Source organism: Lethenteron reissneri, chromosome 56, assembly GCF_015708825.2.
Source record: "Lethenteron reissneri isolate LAM-NWPU_2019-01 chromosome 56, ASM1570882v1, whole genome shotgun sequence".
Taxonomy (NCBI): Eukaryota; Metazoa; Chordata; class Hyperoartia; order Petromyzontiformes; family Petromyzontidae; genus Lethenteron; species Lethenteron reissneri.
In genome coordinates, this window is record NC_083834.1 from 3,163,035 (window position 1) to 3,189,751 (window position 26,717).

The window sequence follows — 26,717 nt, forward strand, 5'->3', positions numbered from 1 at the left end:
TCCGCCGGTAATTACATCAACAACGAGCAGCCTCATGAGGCGGACAGACAGATTTGTGGTGAAACCCTCCATCCCTCCCCACTTGGGTCTCGTGTGCACACGTGCCAGGTGGATTATGACATCGCTTTCATCCAGCAGTGGATTTATCGTGGCTGACGATAACGAGAGATACAAACACTATACTCTTAGGTTTTTTCGGTAAAGTCACGTAAGTAAAAAAATAAAATTAAAATTAATAAAAGTAATAATAGAAATAATATAAAATAATAAATCACGACGTTTCGGGGGCAACACAAGTCTCCGTCATCAGGTGGGACCGTCACAGCCAGATTTACTGTATCAAGCGAGGCAAAACAATTCAAGATACAACCTTCAAATCTAGAATAGATACAAACACTGTTGACCTCTCGTAGAAATTGCACACGCGCACACACGCGTAGTAATTCCACTTATCCCTACACTTACACAATCACAACAACAGCAAGTGCAACTGCACCTCCGATTAGCACGGTTGGCCTACGTGCTGTGTGAAAGAAGTTCAACATGCAGGTACGCGAGTGGCGATTACGTCACCACGGCGCTTGTGCCATGCGAGGTGAAGAGCTCACACACCCACAACCGCATTGCTGCTAACCCATACTTAAATCGAGGTTGTTTACACGGCGCAACAAAGACAAAGATCCCCCGTATAGCCCCTTAACAGGCTGTTTGGGTCTTCTTGGTTCTTTCGGTAAAGTCACGTAGAATGGAAATAATAAAATAATACAAATAAAACATAATAAAATACAATTCTCACGACGTTTCGGCCACAACGCAAGCAGCCGTCCTCAGGTGAAGACCAGGTCTGTCGGAAAGACAGCGTCATTCGGATGCTCCAACCCCGGAAAAATCCCGACAGCGTCATTCAGACGCTGTCTTTCCGACAGACCTGGTCTTCACCTGAGGACGGCTGCTTGCGTTGTGTCGAAACGTCGTGAGAATTATTTTCATAATGTTTTATTTTAATTATTTTATTACTTCCATTCTACGTGACTTTACCGAAATAACCAAGAAGATGAATCCCTGCAGTCACGAAAGCTTTAAATCGAAGGCTGTTTGGGGGCAAGTGCCGTTAGAGAGCAGCACCTGTGAAGGCCGGCACTGTGGCGCACGAGGGGTGGGTGGCCAGCACCACGTCCGACCGCCTTTGTCTCCCCAGTGGTGATGTTAACACACCGCAACAGGTACTCGTTTGAGGCCGTGTCGACCTAGGGGGCAGCCCCAGGACCGGTTCGAATAATCGTCACTGGGTGTTGGTGGCCACGAGCGGGAATCGAACTCGGGCCGCCGGGTTCGTAGCACAGTGGCGCTAACCGCTACACCCACCGCTCCCCACACACAGAAACAAACGCACGCACGCGCAAATGCATTTATAACACACACTTAAATGGAGGTTTGTTCAGGTAGACACAACACATACAGCAGGCATTTAAAAACACGCGCATACTTGCCCCTGTCGCTAGAGCAAACACTGACTACACTCAACTGTACTGTTAACACACACACACACACCACAGCACCCTTAAGCGCCCAGCTGTTAACACGGTCTACTCCCAACAACGCTTCCATGCATCATCACGAAGTACGCGCGAGTCTACGTATACATGTACGTTGATGGCTGGAGTAATAACGATGATTAAATGTAACAAGCAGGACTGTTGCGGTCGGAGGCTGGGTGCCCGACAACATTAACATTTTACACGACGAAACTTTGTCATGTTGGCTAGCCCAGGTCACTCTTGCAAATGAGACTCTGTGCTCGCGAGTTACACAAAATTATCTAGAAAGCTTTAACTCATCACCTAACTCATATTGACCCACTCACCCACCATGTCACCCACCCACTCACCCATCATGTCACCCACACACCCACTCATCCACCATGTCACCCACACACCCACTCACCCACCATAACACCCACACACTCACCCACCATGACACCCACCCACCCACTCACCCATAATGTCACCCACCCACCCACTCACCCACGATTTCAACCACCCACTCACCCACCATGTCTCCCACCCACTCACCCACCATGTCACCCACCCACTCACCCATCATGTCACCCACCCACTCGCCCACCATTTTACCCGCTCATTCGCTCACCCGCGTGCTCACCCACAGACTCGGTCACTCACTCTTGCAAATGAGACTCACATGGTCTCTGAGTTCTTAACCTAGTTACACAAAATCGTCTTAAAAGCTTTAACTCATCACCTAACTCATATTGACCCACTCACCCACCATGTCACCCACCCACTCACCCACCATGTCACCCGCTCACCCGCTTGCTCACCCCCACAGACTTTCAAATTAGACTCACGCTGGCCTCCGGGTTCTTAACCTAGCTACACAAAATCATCTTAAAAAACTGAAATTATCACCTCACTCATATTTACCCACTCACCCACCTTGTCAACCACTGTCTCACCCACCCACTGATTCGCCCGTCCACTCACTCTCCCATCGACTGACTCGCTTGCCCACCCACTCAGTCACTCATTTGCTGGTCTCTGGACTTTTCACAAGGTTAAACAATACACTCTTGAAACTTGAAATGCATAAAGTCGACTGACTTCTCACATGGATAAACAATACACAATTGAAACTCGAAATGCATAAAGTCAAATCTTGTTTGCAATTTTTAGTTTTTCCATAATCCAAAAAATAAACGATGATTCTCGCACGTACGCACTATGACACGAGCCTTAAGAATAAATATTGATCGATGCATCATCACACAGGCCTACCCGTACTACACACGACCACAGCTGTAGCCAAAGTAAACACAAACCTGCACACGCGTAGTGCACACACACCTCTCAATAATGTAGTAAATACACACACGCGCAGCCCTCGCTCATGCAAACACACACAAACCTGTCAGAATCTGGCAAAGTAGGCACTCACCTGTCATAGTAAAGGCACAGACAATCACACAACTGTTGACAACATACAGGCACACACACACACACCTGTACACACCTATACACAACTCACAGTACACACACACCTGTACACACCTATACACAACTCACAGTACACACACACACACCTGTACACACCTCAGGACACACCCACCCAACCTTTCAAAACGACACACACACACTCCGACAGCTGTTGATACATTACACACATTTGGCAAGAGTTCACACACATCACTTTCAATACTGTAAACACTCACACACATTAAGATTAGACCTTAACACATCAGTAGATACTACCCATAACAAAGATCCCCCCCCTCCAGTAACCCCGTATAACCTCCACAGAATGTAGGGGCAAGTGCTGTTAGCGAGCACCTATGAAGGCCGATACGGCACACGAGGGGGTGGGTGGCCAACACCACGCCCGACCGCCTTTGTCTCCCTAGTGGTGCTGTTTACACACCGCACCAGGTACTCATTTGAGGCCAAGTCGACCTATGGGAGGCCCAGGACCGGTTCAGACAATCGTCGCCGGTGTTGGCTGGGGTTTCTGCCGGGTTTGTAGCGTAGCGTATCAACCGCTACGCCACCGCTCCCCACATACAATTCACAGTACACACACACACACACTTCAATACCACAACGACAAAGATCCCCCGTACAGCCTTGTCAGACTGCAGGGTCAAAGACGGTCAGCCAGTAGCACCTATTTCAATACCACACACACGCGCACACTCCCAACAGCTGTTGATACACCGTACACACTGGTAAAAAACGTTCACACACACACAGACAGGCAACTTTAAATCGTTACACAGACACACGCACGCCGCCGCAGCTATTGACATTGCCAACACTTGACACACATCGGCACACATTAGCCACAGTGCGCAAGCACACACCGTTCAGTACTGTAAACAAAGTACACATCCACTCACACCTGTACACACACCTGTACTACACCTGTACCACACATGTACACACATGTACCACACCTGTACACACCTGTACACACACGTACACACTTGTACCACACACGTACACACATGTACCACACCTGTACCACACCTTTAAAAACACAAGCATCCCCCCGTATAGCCAGAACAGATTGTTGGGGCAATTGCTGTTAGTGAGCACCTACGAAGGCCGGCACGGCACACGAGGGGGTGGGTGGCCAGCACCACGCCAGGCCGCCTTTGTATCCCCAGTGGCGATGTTTACACACCGCACCAGGTACTCATTTGAGGCCGAGTCAACCTAGGGGAGGCCCAGGACCGGTTAAGATAATCGTCAGGTTCGTAAGCGCAGGGTGCTAACCGCTACCGCTCCCCCAAATGCGCATGCGTACACACTTTCAATACTGTAAACCGAGTACACATTCACTCACTCACACCTGTACACACCTGTACACACACCTGTACACACCTGTACACACACATGTACACACCTGTACACACACGTGTACACACACGTGTACCACACCTGTACACACATGTGCACACCTGTACATACATGTACACACCTGTACATACATGTACACACCTGTACATACATGTACACACCTGTACATACATGTACACACACATGTACACACTCCTGTACACACCTGTACCACACCTGTACACACCTGTACCACACCTGTACACACACATGTACACACACATGTACACACCTGTACACACACCTGTACACACACCTGTACACACACCTGTGCACACCTGTACCACACATGTACACACACATGTACACACACACGTACACACATGTACACACACCTGTGCACACCTGTAAACACCTGTACACACATGTACCACACCTGTACCACACCTGTACACACACATGTACACACCTGTACACACATGTACACACACATACACACCTGTACACACACATACACACCTGTACACACATGTACACACCTGTGCACACCCACGTGGCCGTCAGCAGTGACAGTTGGTGACCAAGGTTCACCTGCGAAAGCGCTCGTGCTCTGGGTAGTGGTTGAGGTGGGGGGGGGGCACGGGGCGACGAGGGTGGTGGTGGGGGGGGAATGGTCCCCGCCGATGATGCTGCAGAGCTGACCCAGGTCGGGCTGTACCACCGCAACCCAGAGGTGGTGGGTGACAGCCAAAGTAGACTCTACCAAGATCTCTTTTACCAGTGGCAAAATATAGTAGTAAGGTTTTTACCCGTTTAAACTTGTACAAAACTGACACCTTTATACAAGGCATCATGTTTGCAATAACCACAACACAAGTAGTCAAAAATGCAAACAAAAAGAAGCAACTCTGATAATGATAATAATATGCACTGTCCTTGAAGTTGATTGGTCCACACCCGAGACGGCTTTCTTAATAGAGCCTAGTCTCCATTGGTGTTGGACCAGATGACGCCAAAAGGCGCACAACTCAAAGACAGCGCACTATCAGAGTATTGAGAGCTCGGGGTAAGCATTTACACTGAGACCTCCTTTACCAGTGGCAAAATATAGTAATAGGTTTTTACCCTTCTATCTGGCAACAAAACTGACACCTTTATACAAGGCATCATGTTTGCAATAACCACAACACAAGTAGTCAAAAATGCAAACAAAAAGAAGCAACTCTGATAATGATAATAATATGCACTGTTCTTGAAGTTGATTGGTCCACACCCGAGACGGCTTTCATTAGAGCCTAGTCCCCATTGGTGTTGGACCAGATGACGCCAAAAGGCGTACAAATCAACTCAAAAACAGTGCACTATCAGAGTATTGAGAGCTCGGGGTAAGCATTTACACTATGAGACCTCCTTTACCAGTGGCAAAATATAGTAGACTAGGCTCTAAGAAAAGCTGTCTCGGGTGTGGACCAATCAACTTCAAGGACAGTGCATATCATTACCATTATCAGAGTTGTTTCTTTTTGTTTGCATTTTGACTGCTTGTGTTGTGGTTATTGCAAACATGATGCCTTGTATAAAGGTGTCAGTTTTGTACCAGTTTAAAAGGGTAAAAACCTACTACTATACTCTACCACTTGAGGGGTATGGACAAGGGGGGTGTGTGTGGAGTGGTTGTGAGGAGCGGTGGTGTAGCGGCTAGCGCTACGACCCTGACGAGCCGGGTTCGATTCCCGCTCACGGACAATGCCAGTGACGATTATCCGAACCGGTTTTTGGGTGAGATCGCGTAAAATATAAATGTGTCGTTAAACCGGCCAGCACCGTGATGCGGCCGATTATTAGGTCGATTTGGCCTCAAATGAGTACATGGTGCGGTGTGTAAGCATTGCCACTAGGGAGACAAAGGCGGCCGGGCGTGGTGCTGGCCACCCGCCCCCTCGTGTGCCGTTCTGGCCTTCATAGGTGCTCGCTAACAGCACTTGCCCCCACAGTCTGTGAAGGCTACACGGGGGATCTCTGTCTTTGTATTAAAAGGCTATTTGTGGAAAGTAGATCATCGAATTTCCAAAAACGCCGGATAATGTCATCACGATTTAAAATAGCTTACTCTTGTACAACATTGTTTGTGGGTGTTGCGTGTACGTTGTATTTTTCCAGTGTTTTAAATTTGCTTACGATACGAAATTGTCATGAACATACAAAATTTGAAAAATTCGAAATACCCAACTGTTAAATGTTACCGTATTTACCGTCCCGCACTTACACCGCTACAATGTCGAAGACTGCATCACGGGGTGATGTACATGCACTACGCAGTACAACAAGAATGATGTACGGAGTAAGTACTGCAAGAACGCACTACGTAACAGTTTAACACGTAGACTTTCGCGACCAATATCATCCATAATAGAGGATGATGTGTCGTTAAAACCCGCCAACACCCGGCACAGCCAACTAGTAAGGGTTGTCACATAAACAGAATGTGCCAATTCATCACTGGTACAGCACTAGTGTGTAGTGTTGTGTATAGTGTAGTGTATAGTGTTGTGTATAGTGTAGTGTATCGTGCAGTGTATAGTAGTGTAGTGTGTAGTGTTGTGTATAGTGTAGTGTATAGTGTAGTGTATAGTGTAGTGTATAGTGTAGTATACTAGTACAGCACTAGTGTATAGTGTATTGCAGTGTAGTATACTAGGACAGCACTAGTGTATAATGTAGTGTATTGTGTATAGTAGTGTAGTGTATAGTGTAGTATATCGTATAGTGTAGTGTATAGTGTAGTATACTAGTACAGCACTAGTGTATAGTGTAGTGTATAGTGTTGTGTATAGTAGTGTATAATGTAGTATACTAGTACAGCACTAGTGTATAGTGTAGTGTATAGTGTATTGTATAGTGTAGTATACTAGTACAGCACTAGTGTATAGTGTTGTGTATAGTGTTGTGTATAGTAGTGTAGTGTAGTATACTAGTACAGCACTAGTGTATAGTGTATTGTATAGTGTAGTATACTAGTACAGCACTAGTGTATAGTGTTGTGTATAGTGTTGTGTATAGTAGTGCAGTGTAGTATACTAGGACAACACTAGTGTATAATGTAGTGTATTGTGTATAGTAGTGTAGTGTATAGTAGTATATTGTATAGTGTAGTGTATGGTATAGTATATAGTGTAGTGTATAGTAGTGTAGTGTATTATATTGTATCGTGTAGTGTATAGTGTAGTGTATAGTGTAGTGTATAGTGTATTGTATAGTGTAGTGTATAGTAGTGTAGTATATAGTGTAGTGTATAGTGTAGTGTATAGTAGTGTAGTACATAGTGTAGTATACTAGTACAGCACACCGGTGTGTTGGAGAGCCAAGCCACAACATTTACAATCTGAGTCACGACGTTTTGCCAGTAATTACAACCAGCTTCATCAGGCGACAGCCACATTTGTTAAGTCCACCCGTTTTGTTCCTTATATGGAGGCGTAGATGTGTTGACCACGCAGCAGCTACTACGTAACACTACGTAGTACGTTTGTGTTTCAACACAAGCACGTTCATAGTAAAACGTTTCTGGGTTAGATCGCGTTACTTATAAATGTGTCGCTACCCTCCACGGCCAATCACAACATTTGTGAATTCACTCAACACACCGGTGGGCTTAAGTGGCGAACTATTTTGTCTTTTCTCAACGTGACACTTTTTTACCGATTGGCCGTGTCGGGTGGTGGAGGGTAGCGACACATTTATAAATAACGCGATCGAACCCAAAAACGTTATTATGTATAATATTGGTCGTGAAAGCCTGCTACGTGTTAAACTAACACAAGCACGTGTTTGACGATCGCCGGACTGATACAGTGCTCAGGCGAACGCCCAAGTTAACGGATGCACTTTTTGGCCGGACCGCACCGTGCATATTTTCTGTTGTTACTCCATACCGTGTCAACCCACACGGTTTACTCCGTATATTCTTGTATGTACAGGGAAACTGAGTTTTCAGGTCCATACGGCGTGGTACAGCCGTTTCGGGCGAGGACAATAAAAAAATCCAACAGCTTTTGTTTATCTTATTGGTTCTTTCGGTAAAGTCACGGAGAAGGGAAATAATAAAAATAAAACATAAAATAATTCTCACGACGTTTCGGCCACAACGCAAGCAGCCGTCCTCTGAAGACATTCAGACGCCGTCTTTCCGACAGACCTGTTCTTCACCTGAGGACGGCTGCTTGTGTTGTGGCCGAAACGTCGTGAGAATTATTTTATTATGTTTTATTTGTATTATTTTATTATTTCAATCCTATGTGACTTTACCGAAAGAACCAAGAAGATGAATCCCTGCAGTCACGAAAGCTTTAAATCGAGCTTTTACTATGTTTTATTTTCATTATTTTATTATTTCCCTTCTACATGACTTTACCGAAAGAACCAAGAAGATGAATCCCTGCAGTCACAAAAGCTTTAAATCGAGCTTTTGTTTAGTAGCTTCAACTTTTGTCTGTTTGTGTTTTTCTCTCGTGATGGGACTTTGTGGTATGAACGTTGAGATTCATAAGGAGCACGGGGTGACCAACACGGTCTGAACTGGTCTGTAATAAGGTAGGGCACTGATAGGGCGTTGACAAGTATTATTCGTCACGAGAAATGTTGACACGTGCAGTATTTTCATTGCCAAGTTGTATGTTTGTAGTGTATAATGTACGGTAGATATAATACTTTACAATGAAATCGAGCGTAGCTACTTGTATATGTCACGCCACATGGTGACGTTCGCTGGACTGGGTTACAATCTTTGGAGCGGTTTTGCCGGGAACGACCTGGGACCACCGGATAATCAATAATCTACTTTGGTTATCCATTGGAGGTTTTTGAGTTAGATCGCGTAAATATAAAACGTGTCGCTAAACCTGCCACAGCCAATTAGTGAGGTTTGTCGCGTGAACAAAACGCGCCGGTGTTAGTTACTACTTCAGCCCGCCGGAGTGTTGGGAGAGCAAACCCACAAAAATGTACAATTCGAGTAATTACAATGAGCACCGATCTTCATTTGAAGCTTTCGTGACTGCGGTAATCCACGCTCTTTGGTTCTTTCGGTAAAGTCACGTGGGTAGAACAATAACAGATCACGACGTTTCGATCGCAACACAGGCAATCGTTATCAGGTGGGACACGCGATCGGAACGTCGTTATCTAACACATTCCTGCGGAGGGAGCTGGTAGGAACGTTGGGTTGCTCGGTCAATGGCGGCGCGGTGTATTCCGCAAATATTCCCGACTGTGAGGGCGGGCACAAGCCGGCGTGAGTAGGTTAAACGTTGAGTTTTATAAGGGCACCACGGGGTGACCAGCCCCACCCCTCCCACCCAGCCCCACCCTCCCCACCCAGCCCCTCCCTGCACGACGGACACAATAATCCCCTGTGGGCTGGTGTAACCAGAAGGTTCCTACTAGTATTATTTTTCTACCTACGTGACGTTACCGAAAGAACCAAAGAGTCCGGCTAGCATCCTCAGACGACATCCAGATTTGTAGCGAAATCCTCCCCCTGTTACGTTCTTAACGACACATTTATATTTACGCGGTCTGACCCAAAAAAGGAATTGGTCACAAAAGCCTACGCTCACCCACTCACCTACCCACTCACTCACACAGTCGCCCACTCACCCACTCACTCACCACACTGCAGGTCACAACGTAACGTTCACACACTCACCTACACATTCACTCACACAGTCGCCCACTCACCCACTCACTCACCAACTCACTCACCACACTGCAGGTCACAACGTAACGCTCACCCACTCACCTACCCACTCACTCACACAGTCGCCCACTCACCCACTCACTCACCACACTGCAGGTCACAAGATAACGCTCACCCACTCACCTACCCACTCACTCACACAGTGGTGAGCTGTGGGTGAGCGTAGTGGTGAGGAGTGGGTGAGTGAGTGAGTGCGTAGTGGTGAGCTGTGGGTGAGCGTAGCAGTGAGCGGGTGAGCAAAGTGCAAGTGAGCGAGTGAGTGCGTAGCGGTGAGGAGCGGGTGAGCGAGGTGTGGGTGAGCGTAGTGGTGAGCTGTGGGTGAGCGTAGTGGTGAGCTGTGGGTGAGCGTATTGGTGAGCGGTGGGTGAGCGTAGCGGTGAGCTGTGGGTGAGCGTAGTGGTGAGCTGTGGGCGAGCGTAGTGGTGAGCTGTGGGCGAGCGTAGTGGTGAGCTGTGGGCGAGCGTAGTGGTGAGCTGTGGGTGAGCGTAGTGGTGAGCGGTGGGTGAGCGTAGTGGTGAGCTGTGGGCGAGCGTAGTGGTGAGAGGTGGGTGAGCGTAGTGGTGAGCTGTGGGTGAGCGTAGTGGTGAGCTGTGGGTGAGCGTAGTGGTGAGCTGTGGGTGAGCGTAGTGGTGAGCTGTGGGTGAGCGTAGTGGTGAGCTGTGGGTGAGCGTAGTGGTGAGCTGTGGGCGAGCGTAGTGGTGAGAGGTGGGTGAGCGTAGTGATGAGCTGTGGGTGAGCGCATTGGTGAGAGGTGGGTGAGAATAGCGGTGAGCTGTGGGTGAGCGTAGTGGTGAGCTGTGGGCGAGCGTAGTGGTGAGCTGTGGGTGAGCGTAGTGGTGAGCTGTGGGTGAGCGTAGTGGTGAGCTGTGGGCGAGCGTAGTGGTGAGCTGTGGGTGAGCGTATTGGTGAGAGGTGGGTGAGCGTAGCGGTGAGCTGTGGGTGAGCGTAGTGGTGAGCGGTGGGTGAGCGTAGTGGTGAGCTGTGGGTGAGCGTAGTGATGAGCTGTTGGTGAGCGTATTGGTGAGAGGTGGGTGAGCGTAGCGGTGAGCTGTGGGTGAGCGTAGTGGTGAGAGGTGGGTGAGCGTAGCGGTGAGCTGTGGGTGAGCGTAGTGGTGAGCGGTGGGTGAGCGAGGTGTGGCTCCAACTATAGGGCAGGCCGGGGCGTGTGCTGGCTCGGCATGACCACAAGAATGCCACGTGGATTAGGAGCCGGGCGAGCGCTTGGTTCACCTCCCCTGCCACCGTCGCACCGCGCGAACGTTCGGGCGACGTCGGCGCGACAAGCGCCGCCCCTTCGCTGCCACTCGCGTTGAAAAATATAATTTAAGGACGATTCGTCATTCAAATTCCTCCACACCCCCCCCCCGCCTCTCATCTCCGATCCGCAAATTCTATTGTCTCCAGGGTTAAGCCGCGATTCATTCCATTAACGGGCGGGCTTGTCAACAATTACATAACAGGTGAAACAACTGGCAAGCGTGCGACATACACGTATCATTATTATTGTTGTTGTTTTGACGACTGCTACCGTTGTTAACGTTTTAATGCATTCGGTGAGACCCAGGGTAGCAGCCTCGCAGCGAGTCTCAAGATTCACTTTCAGGAGGGTCCTGCCACGTTTTCGCATTAGGCGAGGGGGGGGGGCGATGATTCCGCTGCCGTGTGTTGATCCTCGCTCACGGTCACCAACACCGGAGGATGTTTGTCTTTGTGCGCTATGAGTTGTTGTGTTGAGCGGCAGCGCCGCGCTTTGCACGCCGCGCTACGAACCCGGCGACCCGGGTTCGATTCCCGCTCGAGGCCAACACGGGTAACAATTATCTGAACCGGCCATGGGCCTCCCCTAGTGTGTGAGAAAGTGTGTGAGAGAGTGTGAGACTGAGAGTGTGTGAGGTAGTGTCTCATACGAGTACCTGGTGCGGTGTGTAGACATCGCCACTGGGGAGACAAAGGAGGCCGGGCGTGGTGCTGGCCACCCACCCCCTCGTGTGCCGTTCCGGCCTTCATAGGTGCTCGCTCGCTAACAGCACTTGCCCCTACAGTCTGTTGAGGCTATACAGGGGATCTTTGTCTTTGCTGCGAGTTGTATGTGGGGGAACGGTGGCGTGGCAACGATTGGCGCTGCGCTGCAAAACTCGGCAGACCTGAGTTCGATTCCCGCTCACGGCCAACACCGGTGACGATTATCGGAACCGGTCCTGGGCCTCCCCCCTAGGTCGACTCGGCCTAAAATGAGTACCTGGTGTGCGGTGTGTGTGTAAAACATCGCCACTGGGGAGACAAAGGCGGCCGGGCGTGGTGGTTATAGCCACAAACTCCCGTCGTATGCCGTGCCGGCCTTCATAGGTGCTGCTCACTGACAGCAGATGCCCCAACAGTCTGTTAAAGACGACATGGGGCATCTTTGTCTATTCATCACAACGGAGTGATTTGCAGGGCATCTTTCCACATTCGAGTGTTTTTTTGTGGCCAATACCAGTTCATACTGTACGTGTGTTTTTTTTTGTCAGCTCTGAGAGCAAAATGGAAAACCCACGCAGAACACGGGGGGGGGGGAGGGGGGGAGGAGAGCGAGAGAGATAAACATACCAGAGACTCCAAACAGAGGAGGAGGGCTCCAAGTCGGGAATCGAACCCAGGTGATTTTTGCAGTGAGGCACGAACGCTTACCACTGCGTGCCACCCTGGGCGCTCACGATCCAAACTTGTTTTCCTCGTTATGAATTTGTCTTAACGGAGAAGGGAAGTCAGCGTTAGGGTGGCTCGGAGATGTTAACTACCTCGCCTGGTGTACAGGAGGTCGGAGGTTCGATCCCGACCCTGACACCTGCTGCTGTATATTTGGAGTTTGCTTATCTTTCTTTCTCATCATCATCATCACGGTGGCTAGATGTTAACTACCTCGCCTGGTATGCAGGAGGTCGTAGGTTCGATCCCGACCCTGACTCCTGCTGCTGTATATTTGGAGTTTGCGTGTCTCTCTCTCATCATCATCATCACGGTGGCTAGGAGATGTTAACTACCTCGCCTGGTGTACAGGAGGTCGTGGGTTCGATCCCGACCCTGACTCCTGCTGCTGTATATTTGGAGTTTGCGTGTCTCTCTCTCATCATCATCATCACGGTGACTAGGAGATGTTAACTACCTCGCCTGGTGTACAGGAGGTCGGGGGTTCGATCCCGACCCTGACTCCTGCTGCTGTATATTTGGAGTTTGCGTGTCTCTCTCTCTCTCATCATCATCACGGTGGCTAGGAGATGTTAACTACCTCGCCTGGTGTACAGGAGGTCGTGGGTTCGATCCCGACCCTGACGCCTGCTGCTGTATATTTGGAGTTTGCGTGTCTCTCTCAACATCATCATCACGGTGGCTAGGAGATGTTAACTACCTCGCCTGGTGTACAGGAGGTCGGGGGTTCGATCCCGACCCTGACGCCTGATGGATATTGCACGTTCTCTCTCCCCGTGGTGGCGTGGATTTTTCTCAGGGTCATCCACTGATTCCCTCCACATTTAGAATCAACGCCACGTGTTTAGAGTATCTGACTGCTGATATCAATGTCGAGGTGATGATCATGATGATGATAAGCCACTTCGTTGAGTTAGCAATTGTGATATATATATATGCTCCAAGCACGTGTGCTGTTTCATTCAGACGCTGTTGCCTCGACAGACCTGATCTTCACCTGAGGACGGCTGCTTGCGTTGTGGCCGAAACGTCGTGAGAATTATTTTATTATGTTTTTTTATTTTTATTTTATTACTTCCCTTCTACGTGACTTTACCGAAAGAACCAAGAAGATTATCAATTGTGATAGCCAGGTCGCTTCTGAAAAAGAGCTACAGATCTTCGTGGGGGCATTACCTCGTAAAAAAATAAAATAAAAGGTTTAGTTTAGAGCTGTGGGTGAGCGAGCGAGTGCGTAGTGGTGAGGAGAGGGCGAGTGAGCTGTGGGTGAGCGAGTGACAGCGGAGTGGTGAGGAAAGGGCGAGTGAGCTGTGGGTGAGCGAGTGACTGCGTAGTGGTGAGAGGGCGAGTGAGCTGTGGGTGAGCGAGTGACAGCGGAGTGGTGAGGAAAGGGCGAGTGAGCTGTGGGTGAGCGAGTGACAGCGGAGTGGTGAGGAGAGGGTGAGTGAGCTATGGGTGAGCGAGCGAGTGCGTAGTGGTGAGGAGAGGGTGAGTGAGCTGTGGGTGAGCGAGTGAGTGCGTAGTGGTGAGGAGAGGGCGAGTGAGCTGTGGGTGAGCGAGTGACAGCGGAGTGGTGAGGAGAGGGTGAGTGAGCTGTGGGTGAGCGAGTGACAGCGGAGTGGTGAGGAGAGGGTGAGTGAGCTATGGGTGAGCGAGCGAGTGCGTAGTGGTGAGGAGAGGGCGAGTGAGCTGTGGGTGAGCAAGTGAGTGCGTAGTGGTGAGGAGAGGGCGAGTGAGCTGTGGGTGAGCGAGTGACAGCGGAGTGGTGAGGAGAGGGCGAGTGAGCTGTGGGTGAGCGAGTGAGTGCGTAGTGGTGAGGAGAGGGCGAGTGAGCTATGGGTGAGCGAGTGAGTGCGTAGTGGTGAGGAGAGGGCGAGTGAGCTATGGGTGAGCGAGTGCGTAGTGGTGAGAAGAGGGTGAGTGAGCTATGGGTGAGCGAGCGAGTGCGTAGTGGTGAGGAGTGGGTGAGCAAGGTGCAGGCATTACCTAGCAAAATAAACATAGAATCTAAATCCTGGCAGGTGGCGGAGGAGAAGGGATCCCGCAAGAAGGCTCCATTTCCTAAAGTGTCCTCGATTATATGTTTTTATCTCATCTGTTTAGGGGGCAGTGTTTCTAAAACTGCGGACCACTCTGTCGATGCAAACATTACCACCGGACCACCCAGCCTGCACCCCGTGCCTCCCTTATTACAGACCAATTCAGAACCTTATTGATCACCCTGTTCCCCTCATAAATCTCAACGTTCATCCAAAATGTGTTCTTTTTTGCCCGTATTGAAACGGCTGTACGACGGATGGATCCGAAAACGCAATTTCCCTGTACAAGAATGCGGGTAAACCGTATGGGTTGACAGGTATTCTACTATACGCTACACTGCTATACGCTACACTGCTATACGCTACACTACTATACGCTACACTACTATACGCTACACTACTATACGCTACACTGCTATACGCTACACTGCTATACGCTACACTACACTACTATACGCTACACTACTATACGCTACACTGCTATACGCTACACTGCTATACGCTACACTGCTATACGCTACACTGCTATACGCTACACTGCTATACGCTACACTGCTATACGCTACACTGCTATACGCTACACTGCTATACGCTACACTGCTATACGCTACAATGCTATACGCTACACTGCTATACGCTACACTGCTATACGCTACACTGCTATACGCTACACTGCTATACCTACACTGCTATACGCTACACTGCTATACGCTACGCGACTATACGCTACACTACTATACGCTACGCGACTAGACGCTACGCGACTATACGCTACGCGACTATACGCTACGCGACTATACGCTACGCGACTATACGCTACGCTACTATACGCTACGCTACTATACGCTACGCTACTATACGCTACGCTACTATACGCTACGCTACTATACGCTACGCTACTATACGCTACACTACTATACGCTACGCTACTATACGCTACGCTACTATACGCTACACTACTATACGCTACACGACTATACGCTACAACTGCTATACGCTACACTACTATACGCTACACTACTATACGCTACATGACACCACAATAGTACATTCCTGTCAACCCCTTATCAAGAGCCTACCTTATTACAGACCAATTCAGAACCGCATGGGTCACCCCGTGTCCCCTATACATCTCAACGTTCATCCTACAAAGTCCCATCACAAGGGAGAAACACAAACTCAATTTCCCTGCACAAGAGAGCGGGGTAAACCGTACGGGGTGACACGGAATGCCCCCAGCCCCCCCATGGTGACAGCACGCATCCACATCTCTCTGGATACCACGCATACTCAATTATCCATATGACCGGAACGTCAACATTATTTTGCTAACGCAGCTAGACGTTTATTTTTAGGGGGGGGCATTTAGATGTTAGGGTAGTTTTAACCAGGGGAAAAATTGAATATTTTTTGCCAGTATCAAAGTATGAAAAATAACAAGAATAGGTTTTGGTATTGGCAAAGGAGGTCTAGTGATGTAGATGCTCACCCGAGCCCTCATTACTTTGATAGTGCATGGTCTTTGAGCTGTGCACGCCTTTTGGCGTACTCTGGTCTAGCACCAATTGGGTCGAGGCTCAAAAGAAAGCCGTCCCTTGGTGTGGACAAATCAGTTTCAAGGACAATGCATATATTATCATAGTGCGTTTTTTGTTTGCATTTTGACTGCAATTATTGTGGTTAATGCAGACATGAATCCTTGTAAAAAGGTTTCAGTTTTGTCGCCAGAAAAAAGGGAAAACCCCTATTATTAAGTATAAGTTTTACGCTTTCTGTCAATGAAACAGGAGGTTGTTCAGATGCTCAAACACCAGACGGAAACCTCTCGCTAGGAATCAAGCACTGCATTAACCGCTCACAGTACTTGCGGTGAACATGCAAACGAACGTGCCTCTGATATCACTGGTCAACAAAAAAAAATTCTGGCCTGGACTTTTGCAGCTGTTCTAGACTAATTTCAGGGTGCCGATTCCAAATCTGATCTCAGATTTGCTCTATCACATCTCATTTATATGCTATCGGCATACCCCATTTTCATTGATTTTACCAGAAATTAACTCCGTCACTTATGATTGCAAGTTGTTGCGAGTCAGTGACTGCTTTAGTGTGTAGGATAGTGTGATTATAATATCATTTTATGTAGATATCCACATTTATTTAATATATTTCTTCTGCAGTTTTCATTGAAAATGCAATATTTAATATCTCAAAAACCTGACGTGATAGACAAAAACTGATGCCAGATTTGGAATCAGCACCCCAAAATTACCTTAAACCCGTTGGAATACCTTATGCCAGAAAAAGTGTGTTGACCAGTGTAATCGGTGGGCATTGCCTATGAAACTGATTTGTCTACGCCAGAGGCGGCAGCAGCAGCAGCCTTCTCTTTAGGGCCTCGTCTCACCACCAGTGTCAGACCAAAGAACGCCATCAGGCAAACAGCACAAAGACAATGCCACTAGGTAACCAGAGCATGCTTTGTGCTTGCATGCTCAACGCAAGTGCGTGTGGTTAGCTGCCGAACCGTTCAGCAGTTCTACTGCTGGATTATTATTATTTTTTTCCGCCTGTGTTGCGATCGAAACGTCGTCATCTATTATTTGTTTCTACCTACGTAACTTTACCGAAAGAACCAAAGAGTATAGTGTAGTGCATAGTAGTGTAGTATAGAGTAGTGTAGTGCATAGTGCAGTGTATAGTAGTGTAGTATAGAGTAGTGTATTGCATAGTGCAGTGTATAGTAGTGTAGTATAGTATAGTGTAGTGCATAGTGCAGTGTATAGTGTAGTGTATAGTTTTACTGTATAGCAGTGTAGTGTTTCGTAAACAAAACAAAAAACGACGCCCACGATAAACTCGCGCCTCGTTTCAGCGAACGCACGCGGCGGAGTCAAAGGGGACGGGGCTCTCCCTACCCCCGTTCACTTGCGCTTGAAAAGAGATGAGATCAATCGTAGGCACTATCACCGCCCTTCCCGTCATCCGCAAGCCAACGGCGAATGACAACAGTACACAGAGGAACGCCGTGTTACTGTTGAGACTTTCACGCGAACTCTACGGTGCGAGCACGTGCGGTGGCGAACGTGAAGTGAACTTTCACAATGAATTGAAGTTTTTGTTAGTTACAAATTTTGGCGTAAATCCACCGCCAAAAACCGCGCTGGAAGACGTCTGCCAGTAGAGGAAGATGATGTTAAACTCCCCCGCCTGGTATGCAGGAGGTCGTGGGTTAATCCCAACCATGACGCCTGCTCTAGATTTGGAGTTTGCGTGTCTCTCTCTCTCCCCGCGTGGATTTTCCTCCGGTTTTTTCCCCTCCACATTTAGAATCGACATCACGGCGTTTGGATATTTTTGCTGCTACAAATTTCCAGACGATAAGCCACTTTCCTCGAGCTATCATTTGTGATAGCCGTGTCACTTTGTAAAATAAAACAAAGTTCAGTTTCAATTTAACTAGAAGGACTTTTAGTTTTAAGAATCGATACTGGCCACTGTCTATAAATGGAAGCCTCTCCAAGCCGCCATTCGCTCAGGATCTTGCAACGCGACAAGACCCCAGATCCTCGCTGGCGACGCGCGATCCGATCTCATCGCCGCTCCATCTCCACCGTTGGGGGGGGGGGGGGGTGTTTGTATCACCACGAGGCCGCCAAATAAAAAATTACCCGTAAAAACAAAGTTTTTCACTATAAATCCTTTATATGCGTGGCATCGGTTTTATTTTATTATTCATTTCCGTTTTTCTTGAGTAAGAGTTTCATTTTTATCACATTGGTATTTTAAATTAAATATAAGGAAAGTCGTTATATAGGATTATAAGGTTTTCAGTTTTTGTATGATTGTTTATATTGTACATTTTTGTTGTTTTCTTAAATAATTTTCTGTGTTTAGGAAAAATATATGATTGTGTTAGTGAAAATTTGGTAATTACAATTGGTAATTACATATAATTTATTTTTTCCTAAAAAGTGGAAAATATTGGAAAAACATTTTCACGAAATAAATTGTCACGCACGAGTCTGTGTGCAAAATGTCAGCTCGATTGGATCACGGGAAGTGGGTTAAAAAACGACCGAAAGATTTGCACGGTCGTAAGCGCGCAAGCAAGCAAGCGAACTTAATATAAAGGATTTAAAAGTTGTCGAGTAAATATCCTCTCTCTAGAGGGGCTCTCTCCTCCCGCGGAAAACATTCCCTGGCAGTAGCGGCACGAGCGAGCGATTGCAGAGGCTGCGCTACGACCTCTCCTCCTTCCTCTTACTCCTCTTCTTCTTCCGTATGGCTGCTGATGTAGATTGCAGAGCAACGACTACAATTCCACATTCAGGTGCTCAAGCGCAGACAACCGTGTCAGGAGTCAGCGGAGCATTTGCATCGCCGTGACGTCCCCTTCGTATTTGTCGATGTGGGGGCGGCGCTGCGTCGTTATGAGTCGTCGTACTGCGGTGCTGTTCAGGACGACGGACCCACGGTCGCACGCCACCGCTGGAGAGGTTTTGTTTGTTAGCGCAGTGGGGGGACTAGGCAGCTACGTGGAAGATCAAACCCCAGGGGATTTTATGCGTCGAGCCTTTGACACCGGTGTTTCCTTGAAACTCCGTTCAGCTCTCCAAGCGTCATCGGGCTTTGCGGTTTGCGTGGTCAGTGGATGGCGGTTTAGGGGTGGACCTGTGAGGCTATCGGCGATGGACCGTGGGGGTTGATACTCTGGCGCAAAGCGGGGTAAAAGCGAGCGAGCGAGCGTGCGCGCACTGTGCTATGAAACCGGAGAAGTGAATTTCATTCCAGGCCCTGTGGGCTGGCGTCAATGGCGACCGACATCCGAAACCGGTCACGGGCAGGAGCTTTGTTAAAAAAGAAAACACAGCACAAAGAAGAATCGCGTCGCTTTTTACGTTTTCATTTGGGCCCTCTTCCATTAGTATAATCATGAAGTGGCTTTTCAATCCCCCTGGGCTTAGTAGGTTGAACCACTTAGGACTGTAATTCAGAGAGAAATCATTCGGGGTCCGCCGCCTTCTTGATGATCTGGAGAAGTGCTGATGAAATACCAAGGCGCTAAACTAAACTATTTGAACTATTTTTCAATTTCGCGAGGTAAGGCCCTCCTGAGCTATGTAACTCTTTTTAGACGCGACCTGGCTATCACAAATGATAGCGCAACGAAGTTGCTTTTCATCACGTTGACATTTATAATAGCAGCCAACGATTCTAAACACGTGATGCTGATGCTAAATGTGGAGGGAAAAAGCGGAGGGATTGGGGAGAAAAAATCATCGAAACCACGGAGAGAGAGACATGCACCAAAAACTCCAAATATACAGCGGGTGTCAGGGTCCGGATCGAACCCACGACCTCCTGTTTACCAGTCGAGGTAGTTAACATCTCCTAGCCACCGTGATGATGATGATGATGATGAGAGACACAAAAACTCCAAATATACAGCGGGTGTCAGGGTCGGGATCGAACCCACGACCTCCTGTTTTACCAGGCGAGGGTAGTTACCATCTCAGCACCAGTGGCACCCTTAAATTAATATTCCATCCAGGCTGGGATGGCGACTGGACAGAGCCTGGCGTAAGTGCCGAACCGTCACGTTATTTCACTAATAGGCTGTACACTTCAAAACCGATGGACGATTACCCTCAGAGTGACATCCCCATGGGTATTATTAAGACGATTGCGACAGTTTTGATTGCCAAGCGGCCTAATTTGGTGACACTGCCCATGTGCCATCAATTCATTCGTAATGTTGTTGGGTTACTCTCCGACTGCACAGAAGATTCCAGCACTTTTGCCAATCACTGCTGGATGAAGCCCCCTCTCTCTCTCCTCCACCCCCTCAGCCATCCCCCCCTAACTCCCACCGCCTCCCCACACCACGCCGTCATGGTCGCGATAGCTGCTGATCCACTTGGAGCGGACGCGTCGAAAGAGGTTGCTTCGTTGAGCTATCATTTGTGGCTACTGCAAAATAAACTAATCGCTCGGAGGGGGGAGGGGGGTTACCTGATGACATAAACAATATCTACACTAGGGGGGACCTCATTTGCCAGTAAAAATATGATAATTGGTTCTTTACCCTTCTATCTGGCAACAAAACTGACACCTTTTTGCAAGGAGTCATGTTTGCATAGACCGCAATACCTGCAGTCATAATACAAACAAAAGAACATAACTCTGATAATGTGCACTGTCCTTGAAGTTGATTGGTCACACCCGATGACAGCTTTCCTTCGAGCCTAGTCTCATATGGGTTGGGACCAGATGACGCCAAAAGGCGCACAACTCAAGGACAATGCACCATCAGAGTATGAGAGCTCGGGGCAAGCATCTACACTATGGGGACCTCATTTGCCAGTAAAAATATGATAATTGGTTCTTTACCCTTCTATCTGGCAAGAAAACTGAAACCTTTTTGCAAGGAGTCATGTTTGCATAGACCGCAATACCTGCAGTCATAATACAAACAAACGAACATAACTCTGATAATGTGCACTGTCCCTGAAGTTGATTGGTCCACACCCGAGACAGCTTTCCTTCGAGCCTAGTCTCATATGGGTTGGACCAGATGACGCCAAAAGGCGCACAACTCAAGGACAATGCACCATCAGAGTATGAGAGCTCGGGGCAAGGCATCTACACTATGGGGACCTCATTTGCCAGTAAAATATGATAATTGGTTCTTTACCTTTCTATCTGGCAACAAAACTGACACCCTTTTTGCAAGGGAGTCATGTTTGCATAGACCGCAATACCTGCAGTCATAATACAAACAAAAGAACATAACTCTGATAATGTACACTGTCCCTGAAGTTGATTGGTCCACACCCGAGACAGCGTTCCTTCGAGCCTAGTCTCATATGGTTGGACCAGATGACGCCAAAAGGCGCACAACTCAAGGACAATGACCATCAGAGTATGAGAGCTCGGGCAAGCATCTACACTATGGGGCAAGCATCTACACTTTTGCTGGCAAATGAGGTCCCCATAGTGTAGATGCTTGCCCCGAGCTCTCATACTCTGATGGTGCATGTCCTTGAGTTGTGCGCCTTTTGGCGTCATCTGGTCCAACCCATATGAGACTAGGCTCGAAGGAAAGCTGTCTCGGGTGGGGACCAATCAACTTCAGGGACAGTGCACATTATCAGAGTTATGTTCTTTTGTTTGTATTATGACTGCAGGTATTGCGGTCTATGCCAACATGACTCCTTGCAAAAAGGTGTCAGTTTGTTGCCAGATAGAAGGGTAAAGAACCAATTACATATTTTACTGGCAAATGATGTCCCATAGTGTAGATGCTTGCCCCGAGCTCTCATACTCTGATGGTGCATTGTCCTTGCGTTGTGCGCCTTTTGGCGTCATCTGGTCCACCCATATGAGACTAGGCTCGAAGGAAAGCTGTCTCGGGTGTGGACCAATCAACTTCAGGGACAGTGCACATTATCAGCGTTATGTTCTTTTGTTTGTATTATGACTGCAGGTATTGCGGTCTATGCAACATGACTCCTTGCAAAATGTGTCAGTTTTGTTGCCAGATAGAAGGGTAAAGAACAATTATCATATTGTACTGGCAAATGAGGTCCCCATAGTGTAGATGCTTGCCCCGACGCTCTCATACTCTGATGGTGCATTGTCCTTGAGTTGTGAGCCTTTTGGCGTCATCTGGTCCAACCATATGAGACTAGGCTCGAAGAAAGCTGTCTACGGGTGTGGACCAATCAACTTCAGGGACAGTGCACATTATCAAGTTATGTTCTTTTGTTTGTATTATGACTGCAGGTATTGCGGTCTATGCAACATGACTCCTTGCAAAAAGGTGTCAGTTTTGTTGCCAGATAGAAGGGTAAAGAACCAATTATCATTGACATAAACAAAGTTTAGTTGTATTTCTATATTATTTTTTTAAAGTGATTTGCTTACCTTTCCTAGCACTCCTATCGTGTGTTTGCACTGTTTGTTGTTGTAACATTCCTACCCCGTGCCCCTGCTGGACACCTGTGAAAAAGTGCTTCATAGCTCATCGGATTTACTCCTGCAGTATGAATAAATATTCAGATTCTGATCTGACTAACTGTGATGACTTATTGATGCTGTTTGGAGGACAGAGGATGTGGGTGGTGGTAGTGGAGATTTAAGAAAAGTGTGACTGTTGTTTCAACTGGAGAGTTAAACTTAAACTAACCTATTTTTACACGCTTTCATTTAACTCGCTCTGTGTTGTTGTTGTCATTGTTGTATCCTCAAATCTTGTAACTCAATTTTAACCCACTTCCCAATGTGGTATCGACTGCAAACTTGGTATACTTATGTCATACTGATGACAAGACGATATTCTATCATTAAAAATAAAAAAAGATATATTTTCAAACATTATTTTTTAAATGTTATGTTTCGGCTTGGGTCTAATTGTCCACGCTCAACTTGACATTGGCTGTAATTGCCCACGTTCCCTTACGTTATGGCAAGCTTCGGGGCCACTTCCTGGAGTCGTGGAGTTCTTCCATTACTCATTTCATAAAGCGTGTTTTAAAAAAGTTTTTTTTACAAATATTACTTATTTTTATTCTACCAGGTAAGACCTACTGAGCTATGTAGCTCTTGTGTCAAAAGGGACCTGGCGATCACGAAGGAAAACTCAACGAAGCGGCTTCACATCGTGTGGAAATTTATAGCAGGAACCAAGTACTCGGAATGCACGTTGATTCTAAATTATGAGAAAAACTGGAGGACACAGCGACAAATCCACGCGACCACAGGAAGAGAGAGAGACGCGCAATCTTCAAATATACAGCAGCAGGCGTCAGGGTCGGGATCGAACCCACGACCTCCTGCACACCAGGCGAGGTAGTTAACATCTCCTAGCCACCCGCAGCACCCAGACACATATCAACGCCAATACCAACAACACCGCCGCTACCGTCGCCACCACCACACCCAGCCAAACAGCGCTAATCACACTCTCGTAATGCGGCAATTTATAGCAATCGTCCATCGCAGAGTGATGTAGGGCTCAGGTGGCTCGTTTTGAAATTGGCTCGATGATCACAAAGAGCCGGGGCGTTGCGCTGTCGCGTCACCGATTGCGTCACCAGTTGCATCACCAGTTGGGTGTTTTTCGGTGAAATATGGGCACCGGTGGCTTCGGACCGTGACGTTTCTTACGCGCCCATCCGCAAGTTCAATAAGGGGCCGTCCATAAATGACGTCACGCGATTTTGGACAATTTTTGATCCCCCCCCCTCGTCACACGGCGTCACAAAAAGTCAGACCCCCCCTCAAATATGACGTCACAAAGCTCTGCCCCCCCCCCCCAAACCATATTTCCAATTTGAAAATAAAAAATTCTTCAAATCACTTTAAACTATTGTCATTGTAGTGCGTATTTAATGTGGCGCTGCACTCTGATGTTGTAGGAGAAAACATTTATTAAGAAGTCTATTTAATTAAGTAGAACGTGTCGTCCATATTTATTTAAAGTTGCGCATTTGATGTGACGTCACATTTCTCAACCCCCCCCTCGTCACACATCGTCACAAATGTACACTTTTCATCACCGGGATATTTTGGGCCAATGGCTGTCATGTTTTTTTTTGGTGATTTCGAAAAGTGTATTGGTTTAGCCATGTTTGTTTGTTGTAGTACAGAGTTAGACTGATGGCCTTAATCTAAGTTGTCTTGTGGTTGTTGTTGTTTGACTTGCATCCCACTGGATATTTGCACAGGGTTGGTGTACGGTGATTTTTCTGCAATATTTTGCTGTCTTTTCTTGGATTTTCTGTTTGCACTTAGTCACAATCACTTTAAGATGTTTTTTGTTATGTTTCTGTTTTTTGTTTGTTGCGGTTGCACCCGATTCAAGAGCCGAATGGTTCACAGGGCTACACCTAATACATGAACTTGAACCGGGAGGAAACCCGTGCAGAAAAGGGGAGAGAAAGAAAGAGAAGATACTGCCTGCTCTCCGACAACGCGACGAATGTACAAGTGAACACATTTTTTATAACGCGGCCGCGATTTGGATGTACAACGCGATCGAGCAAACGAAACTACGTCGCATGGCTGCATTGGCGTAGCGTCTCACAAGGCGGCATGCTGCTGGATTCTTCTAGATCAGGGGTCGGGAACCTTTTTGACTGGGAGAGCCATAAAAGCCAAATATTTCTAAATATTTCATTGAGAGCCATATAGTAATTTTAACGTATAATAAATGAAATATGTCTTACTTTTAATGCGACTTCTGGTGCTGCATGGTTTTGCTGATGGCCTTGTAGTCTGGTTCGTACGTGGTGAGGTTGAGTTTCATGCAGGCGTTGAGGCCCCGTGACACGTGAAATTTATCTTCAAAACTAATTTCTGTTTACTTTCAAATGACACACCATTATTAAGCAATATCACAAGTATTTGAAAATCAGTTCCAAACTGATTTTTTTTTCAACTCAAAATTGTCTGGGAGCCATATGCCGTCACCAGAAGAGCCAGATGGTACACACGCGCCCCCAGTCTTTGTACGGCCTGTGTACGCATCTCATTTTGTGACCGTGCACCGTGCTTCGCCCAACATGACACATCACTTACGACAACGCGATTTTTCCAAAACGCGGTGTTCTTCAGGAACGAATCGGGAATCGAAGCCAGCGGCTTCTTGCTCCGAGGCGCGGCAGTTACCACCACGCTGCCCAACCAATAACTCCCAACAATCGACGCTAAAGCAGAGAAACCCGGCAGGTAAAGAGGTACACGTTGAAGTTCCTTCGCGCCGTACGAAAGCCAACCGTGTTGCCGTGGGCTCGCCAGGATGTGCAGTTGCATGGAGTCTACGTTACCTGGTTACCAGGTCGCCGTGGTAACCAGGGCGAGGGGTTTACCTTGGCGGCGACGATGCTGAGGCCCAGACCGTGCTGCTTCTTGAGCGTGACGGTGAGCACCTTGGGCACCTGGTGTTGCAGCGAGCCCTGCGTCACCACAACCGCACAAACGCAACAGCAAAAGCGCCGCCAATCACACACCGCCATCGTCACCGTGTGTCAGCGTATGTCAGTGTGTGTGGGGAGCGGTAGTGTAGTGTTTTTCCCTTCTACGTGACTTTACCGAAAGAACAAGAAGATGAATCCCTGCAGTCACAAAAGCTTTAAATCGAAAGGTAGTGTAGTGGTTAGTGCGCTGCGCTATGAACCGGTGAGCCGAGTTCGATTCCCGCTCGCGGCCAACACCGGTGGCGATTATTTGAAACGGCACTGGGCCTCCTGTAGGTCGACTCAGCCTCAAATGAGTACCTGGTGCGGTATGTAAACATCGCCGCTAGGGAGACAAAGGCGGTCGGGCGTGGTGCTGGCCACCCACCCCTCGTGTACCGTTCCAGCCTTCATAGGTGCTCGCTAACAGCACTTGCCCCTACAGTCTGTTAAGGCTATACATGGGATCTTTGTCTTTGTGTGTGTCAGTGAGTTGGCACAGTGTAGGGGGGGAGGCATCTGCTAGTCATCTCACAGTCAACCCACGGCACCTGCGGGGTGTGCCCCGTGACCTCTTGCGAGCAGCGAGCCTGCGACGACACTTCACGTGGCCTCAAAAAACATGCACCTGGCCTGGCACAGGTGCCGTGGTTGACGTCACCGTCACTCAGGAGAATGGCGGGTATTGGTATCAAGAGTGTGTAACCGGTCCTGGACCTCCCTTAGGTCGACTCAGCCTCAAATAAGTACCTGGTGCTGCGTGTAAAAACACTGCCACTCGGGAGACAATGGCGGCCGGGCGTGGTGCTGGCTAACAACTCCTTGTTTTCCGTGGCGGCCTTCATAGGTGCTACTCGCTAACAGGACTTGCCCCAACGGTCTGTTGACGCTATACGGGTGATCTTTGTCTTTGTGCTCGTGTAGGACG

The 26,717-nt window shown here is 48.0% G+C and overlaps 1 protein-coding gene across 1 annotated transcript in view; it reads right to left on the reverse strand.

Annotated features, from left to right (window-relative positions):
* LOC133357018 (afadin-like) overlaps window positions 1–25,849 on the reverse strand; it is an 86,054-nt gene extending 60,205 nt beyond the window's left edge. Inside the window, exon 1 of the mRNA XM_061574759.1 lies at window positions 25,703–25,849. Within this exon, the coding sequence (XP_061430743.1) occupies window positions 25,703–25,849 (147 nt within the window). The remainder of the gene's footprint in view (window positions 1–25,702) is intronic.
* Between the last annotated feature and the right edge of the window lie 868 nt (window positions 25,850–26,717).